At 37.8% G+C, this 7,636-nt stretch overlaps 1 protein-coding gene across 1 annotated transcript in view; it reads right to left on the bottom strand.

Moving 5' to 3' along the window:
* The window catches only part of ENPP3 (ectonucleotide pyrophosphatase/phosphodiesterase 3), a 134,767-nt gene that overhangs the window by 14,274 nt on the left and 112,857 nt on the right, over positions 1-7,636 (bottom strand). The window contains exons 22-23 of the mRNA XM_007947391.1: positions 4,362-4,494; positions 2,537-2,693 (exon numbers count right to left, since the gene is read on the bottom strand). Coding sequence (XP_007945582.1) covers positions 2,537-2,693; positions 4,362-4,494 — 290 coding nt within the window. The remainder of the gene's footprint in view (positions 1-2,536; positions 2,694-4,361; positions 4,495-7,636) is intronic.

Raw genomic sequence — 7,636 nt, 5'->3', positions numbered from 1 at the left:
TGGTGGTTATGTTTGTGTGTCAACTTGGCTGGGCCTGGTTGAGTGGCTGGGCAGCTGGTGGTAGTTATTCCCCATGATGAGACTGGCAATCAAATTCATCGTGGGATCTACCACAAGCAGCTGAGTAGCTGCTTTGGGTATGTGGTCTGCTTCCTGTATATAAGCAAAAGCTTTGGGAAATGGTTTCTAGCTTATGGCACACTTGGACCCTGCATGTAGACTTGTCATTGTTCAGCACCCTGCCATGCTCTGCCGACCTTGAGACTTACAATGGATTTAAATTAATGGCCTGTCCTGTGGTTTGGTAACAATGGAACTGTGCCTTTTTATTTGTCAACCTTGGGCCTTTCAGCCTCAGCAACCAGCAGCTTTCTGAAGAAATACCTCCAGCTCCAGTGGGCCGAGAGCAGGAGTCAGAGCTGAAGCCCAAGGCTGAGGGGCTTTCACCCAGCCCCTAGAGCCTGGCACTTTGAACTCAGACTTCTAGCCTCCTGAACTGTAAGAGAATAAATTGCTGTTTGTTAAAGCCATCCCATTTGTGGTATATTCTTGTCAGAGTGGCACTAGGGAACCAGAACACGTTTTAAGGAAGATGCTTCCTAGTCCTCTCAATCTGTTCAATTTATGCCCATCCTTCAGCTCCCAGTCCTACTCCCACCTTATTTTATGAAACTTTTATTGAAAGTGCCTCTCTGACCTTGAATTCAAAACACTAACTCCTTAAAATAGTATTTAGCAATCAAAACTTTGAGATATCTTTTACTTTTTAATTTTTTAAAAATATTCCTGTATTATATTGATTGAGCTATTTTTGTGCCTTTCTCTCACTTACGTAACAAAATTGTATATGAGAGCAGGGACCATGTATCCCTCCTTGGTACATTCTAAAGAGTTTCTATAATGACACTGTACTTAATAGGTAGCTACTCAACACATTTGTTGAAGGCTTCCGTAAAAAGCATTTAACAGAATATATATTTGCTTCTATAATTGCATATATACAAGTTGGAGTAACTCTTTATATATGATTTGCCTTGATCCAAAAAAGTTAGGAGCTCTGGTAACATAGTGCCCAAGGCACTTGACTGCTAACCAGAAGCCTGGCAGTTCAAACCCACCAGCCACTCCTCAAAAGGAAGGTTGGGCAATCCTACTTCTGTAGTGATACTGCCTCGGAAACCCAAGGAGGGGTCGCTATGAGTCGGGGCCGACTCAATGGCACATAACAACAACAACAACAGTTACATATTAAAAAATAAATTCCTTGAACAACCTTATTTTACACATATCAACCTGTAAATCAAACTCATTGCTATCGGAGTTAATTGCAATTCATGGTGACCCCGTGTGTTACAGAGTAGAATTCCTCCACAGAATTTTCTTGGGTATACCTTTTCCATAAAGGACCTCTGGTGATACAATGGTTAAAGCACTCAGTTGCTATCAAAAGGTTGTTGGTTCAAAGTCACTAACATCTCTGTGAGAGAAAAGATTTGGGTACCTTCTCTCCTAAAGATTACACCCTAGGAAACCCTATGGGACAATTATACTCTTCATACAGGGTTGCTATGAATCAGAATCAACTCAATGGCACACAACACCATCAACAACAATCTCTAAAGAAGCAGATCACCAGGCTTTTCTTCCACAGCACTTCTGGGTGTATTTGAACCACCAGTCTTTAGGTTAGTAGTCATTCTGGAGCCTTGTATTTCAAATTAATGCAGTTTTTATATTTGTATATTCAGTGAGTAAACATTAACAAAGGAGCTCTGGTAGCATAGTGGCTAAAGCACTTGACTGCTAACCAGAAGGCTGGCGGTTCAAACCCAACAGCCACTCCTCAGAAGGAAAGGTTGGGCAATCCTACTTCTGTAGTGATACTGCCTCGGAAACCCAAGGAGGGGTCACTATGAGTCGGGGCCGACTCGACGGCACACAACAACAACAACAACAAACATTAACAAAATTTAAGAACCGAATCTTAAAGTTTGTACCCAGAATAGAAGATGAATAAGATACCATCTCTTTTCTTACTAGAGAGTGTGACTATGAGTTCATAATAAAATCATAAATAATTTAATAATATTTCATAATAATAAAATCTCATAAATAAATTTCATAAATAAAATGCTCAAAGTATGCCTATATAAACACATGTTCATGTATGTTGTTGTTGTTATGTGCCGTTGAGTCGGATTTCCGAGGCAGTATCACTACAGAAGTAGATTGCCTTATTTTCCTTCTGAGGAGTGGCTGGTGAGTTTGAACCGCCAGCCTTCTGGTTAGCAGTCAAGTGCCGTTAGGCACTACGCTACCAGAGCTCCTCATGTATGTATATACATGTTTAAATTGATATTAATTTCATAGAGATCTATCATCCAAGGAAACACCCAAAACTGAAACATTTTCAGCACAGTTCTACCCATGAACCACCTACAAGAATGTATTTTAGTCAAAGCCACTTCTTTGAAAGTCCGGATAAGTTCTGACTAATGGTATTTTCAGGTCCAGGGACTCTCCTGAGCATACTCACAGGACAGCTCTCCACGTTGGTTGGTTGGTGAGGAATGATAAAGGGGAGGACGTCCAGCCACTCAGGGCAGTCTCTGGGAGTGTGGTTCTTGTTTTGACAACTTGTTAGCACCACAAAATAGTGTGTTGGGATGGGAACAGAGGTGTTGGCTACATGTCTACAAACATAATTGAAAAGTTGTGATGTTATTATACTTTTGCTTCTAAAGATTACAAATATACTTACATATTTTTAAAAAACAATCAAGGTGAAAAATAGTAAAATGAATAGAAAATGTAGAATCTTCTCACATATTTTTAGATTTCAAATAGCTATAGTAGAAGATCAAGATGAGTCATTGTAACATTAAGAGGAAATAGAATACAAAGAAAACCAGAGTGTGGTATTCTGCATCCTGTTTTCCCTAGTTTTGTTGACTTTTTACTTCCTTTTTTTAAAATTATTATGTTGAAACTATACACAGCAAAACATACACAAAAATTCAGCAGTTTCTACATGTACAATTCACTGACACTGATTATACTTTTCAAGTCATGCAATCATTCTCACCGTCCTTTTCTGAATTGTTTTTCTGCCATTAACATAAGCTCACTGTCCCCCTAGGTTCTTATCTGAACTTTTGAATTCCTGTTCTCAGTTTGATCTCATATAGCTGGTACTTCAAAACAATATTTAAAGTAAGCTTTCTTTACTAAATAAGCTTATTGTTTTAAAGATTCCAGGGCATGTTTTTGATTCAGGGTTTAAATATTTTCTCAGGACAACATTTTTCAGAGTTCATCCAGCCTCAATGGCTCTAGAAAGTTTGAGTTTCATGAGAATTTGGAATTCCGTTCTGTATTTTCCCCCTTTTGATCAAAATTCCTCTATAGAATTTTTGACCAAAATGATCAGTAATGGTGGCTAGGCACCATCCAGTTCCTCTGGCCTCATGACAAAAACCAAAAAAAAAACAAAAACAAAAAAACCCACTGCCTTGGGCCAATTCCAACTCATAGCAACCCCCATTGGGGCAAATCTTTATGGAAGTAGATTGCCCAGTCTTGCTTCTGCAGAGTGGCTGGTGGGTTTGAACCACCAACCTACTGGTTAGGAGTTAGATACCTTAGGCACCGTGCTACCAGAAATCAGGAGGCATTTATAGCAATTAGGTATGCAGTCCATTTCCTTCTCCTATTCTTTAATCACCCTCTTCCTCTGCTACTCCAGGCAATAGAGACCTACTGTACCCTGAATGGCCACTTGCAAGCTTTTAAGAGCCCAGGCACTACATAAGGAACTAGGAGGTAGGATAGAAGCACTGAAAATGATATTAGAGCAATTGCCTGGGATGTCACATGAAACCATGAGCCTAAATCTCCAAATCAAGAAACCAAATCTCATGAGGGACTTGGTTGTATCTAAGCAGCCTCTGTAACTTTGTCCTTCTTTGTGGCATTTTCTACTGGAAGTAGCAGAGGCTTTACCTTTCATTTCTTTTCAGTCTGGTTTTATCTTTATTGAGAACACAATGAGTCTTCTCTATCTTCTTACCTTTACAAAATCACGTTTCCTCCTCTCATTAGTGTAAAAACTTGTGAAATAAAATTTTTGCTAAACTTTTCTAGAACATTTTTCTTTTGCCCATTAATTTACATTTTTGCTATATTTAAGTTTTGCTAAATATTTAGGTAAATCAGGTTGAAGAGAGTCATTAATAACATCTGTATATGAATGCATTATATAACACTTAGAATACTGAGCTTTTATCTAAAATATTGGCATTTTCCCCTGTGATACCCTATTGCTAAATCAAAAAGAGTTTATTTGGTTTCATATTACTTACTCTGTAATTTCATCTGGAGCATCAAAATGACCATCATAATTATAATCAAATACTGGTCCACTAATCACATTTACTCCATTTCTTTCTGTGGCATATCTTATAAGAAGAACACTGTGGAAGTACTGCCACATTACTAAAAGTAAAAGTAAAAGAATGATAGGTTAAAAGTGTCTCCCTCTACCATATATTGAAATATTTTATATTATAGAAAGGTAGATTTAAATACCAAAAACCAAAGTCACTTCCATCGAGTTGGATCCAACTCACAATGACTCCCTCCTTGGATTTCCGAAGCAGTATCATTATGGAAGTAGATTGCCCAATCTTCCTTCCAAGGAGTGGCTGGTGGGTTTGAACCATCAGCCTTCTGGTTAGCAGTCAAATGCCTTAGGCACTACACCACCAGATTTCAATAGTTATCATCAAATTCTGCTTCAATAATTTGCAGTGATGATTGGGTGATTCTATAAAATAATACATCCAACAAAAATAAATAGCCCAACTGGTGGCACCTTGTTGTTGGTGTAGCTGCAGTTTTGAAATTACAGTTGAAGATGTCTCCAAATTCCTCCCTAGGGTCAAGTGCCATTGCAACAGGAAGTAGTTGTTAAAAATGGTCAAAATACACACGCGACCTTGTTAATGATGACTCTTGGAATAAACATTAACATTACATTTTTCATGGTGTCAGTAAAATTTGTTGTTGTGTTGTTATGTGCCGTCGAGTCGGACCTGACTCATAGTGACCCCTCCTTGGGTTTCTGAGGCAGTATCACTACAGAAGTAGATTGCTCAACTTTCCTTTCAAGGAGTGGCTGGTGGGTTTGAACCACCAGACTTCTGGTTAGCAGTCAAGTGCCTTAGGCACTATGCTACCAGAGCTCCTTCAGTAAAATTTAGCTTTGTGAATAGCTCTTTACACTTAAATTGTTGTTATGTCGTTGTTAGGTGCCATCCAACTGGTTTGAACTCATACTGACTCTACAACAAAATGAAACAGTGTTGGGTTCTGCATTATCCTCACAATTATTTCTATGTTTGAGCCCATTGTTGCACCCACTCTGTCAATCCATCTCATTGAGGTCTTCCTCTTTTTCACTGACTTTCTACTTTACTAAGCATGATGTCCTCCTTGAGGGCCTGGTCCCTCCTGATAGCATGTCCAAAGTACATGAGATTGAGTCTCCTTGTCCTTGCTTCTAAGGAGCATTCTGGCTGTACTTGCTTCCAAGACAGATTTGTTCCTTCTTCTGGCAGTCTATGGTATATTCAACATTCTTCAGCCACACCATAATGCAAATGCATCAATGTTTCTTCAGTCTTCCTTATTCATTGTGCAGTTTTCACACTCATATGAAGTGATTGAAAATAGTACTCTTGGATCAGGCATACCTTAGTCCTCAAGGTGACATCTTTGCTTGATTTCTTGACTGGTGCTTGATTTCTTGACTTCCATAGATGCAAGTAAAATAAAATCCTTGGCAACTTCTATCTTTTCTCCATTTATCACGATGTTGTTTATTGGTCCAGTTGTGAGGATTTTTGTTTTCTTTACGGTAAGGTGTAATCTATAGTAAAGGCTGCACTCTTTGGTCTTCATAAATAAGTGCTTCAATTTCTCTTCACTTTCAGTGAGCAAGGTTGTATCATCTGCATATTTCATGTTGTTAATGAGTCTTCTTTCAATCTTGATGCCACGTTCTTCTCCATAGTTCAGGTTCTTGGATTATTGCTCAGCATATAGACTGAATAAGGATGGTGAAAGAATACAACCTTGACATATACCTTTTCCTAATTTAAAACCATGCAGTATCACCTTATCCTGTATGAAGGACTGCCTCTTAGTCTAGTCTATGTACAGGTTCCTCATGACACAATTAAGTATTCTGGAATTCATATTCTTTGTAATGCTATCCATAATTTGCTGTGATCCACCCAGTCAGATGCCTTTGCATAGTCAATAAACACAGGTGAACATCTTTCCGGTATTCTCTGCTTTCAATCAAGATCCATCTCACAAAAGCAGTGATATCTCTCGTTCCACATTCTCTTCTGAATTTAGCTTGAATTTCTGGCAGTTTGCTGTTGATGTACTGCTGCAACAATTTTTGAATTACCTTCAGCATAATTTTACTTGTGTGTGATGTTAACGATATTGTGTGGTAATTTCTACATTCCATTGGATCATCTTTCTTTGGAATAGGTACACATATGGAGTTTTACAATCAATTGTCTAGGTAGATGTCTTCTAAATTCCTTGGCATAGACGAGTGTGCACTTCCATCTTTGTATCCATTTGTTAAACTGTCTCTGTTGGCATTGCATCAATTCCTGAAGCCTTGTTTTTCACCAGTGCCTTCAGTGCAGCTTGGACTTCTTCCTTTAATACCATTGGTTCTTGATTATATCTACATCCTAAAATGGTTGAATGTTGACCAATTCTTTTTGATAAAGTGATTGTGTGTATCCTTCCATCTTCTTTTGATGCTTCCTGCATTGTTCAATATTTTGCCCATAGAATCCTTCAATATTGCAACTCAAAGTTCAAAATTTTTCTTCAGTTTTTCAGCTTGAGAAATGTGAAGCATATTCATTCCCTTCTATTTTTTAACTTTAGATCTTTGTACATTTCATTTTAGTACTTTACTTTGTCTTCTTGAGCAGCCCTTTGAAATCTTTGCTTTAGCTACTCTACTTTCAAGAGCAAGTTTCAGAGTCTCTTCTGACATTCATTTTGGTCTTTCCTTCTTTTCTGTCTTTTTAATGACATTTTGCTTTCTTCATGTGTGATGTCCTTGATTTCATCCAAAACTCATGTAGATTGATGTTAAATGCATCAAATCTATTCTTGAGATGGTCTCTAAATTCAGGTAGGATATACTCAAGATTATACTTTGACTCTCATGGACTTACTTTAATTTTTTTCAGCTTCAGCTTGAATTTGCATATGAGCAATTGATGGTCTGATCCACAATTGACCCCTGTCCTTATTCTGATTGATGATACTGAGTTTTTCCATTATCTCTTTCCAGAAATAAAATTGATTTGATTCCAAGATATTCCATCCCACAAGGTCCATGTGTAGTTGTTGTTTATGTAGTTGAAAATGGTATTTCCAATGGGAAAGTTCTTGGTCTTACAAAATTCTATCATGTGATCTCCAGTGTCATTTCTATCATCAAGGCCATATTTTCTAACTATTAATATTTTTTCTTGTTTCCAGCTTTCACATTCTAAAAACCAGTAATTGTCAATGCATTTTTTTTTTTTTTTTT

This window comes from Orycteropus afer, unplaced genomic scaffold, assembly GCF_000298275.1.
Source record: "Orycteropus afer afer isolate SDZICR_OR568_19922 unplaced genomic scaffold, OryAfe1.0 scaffold00182, whole genome shotgun sequence".
Lineage (NCBI taxonomy): Eukaryota > Metazoa > Chordata > Mammalia > Tubulidentata > Orycteropodidae > Orycteropus > Orycteropus afer.
This window is presented reverse-complemented; position numbering and strand designations above follow the sequence as displayed.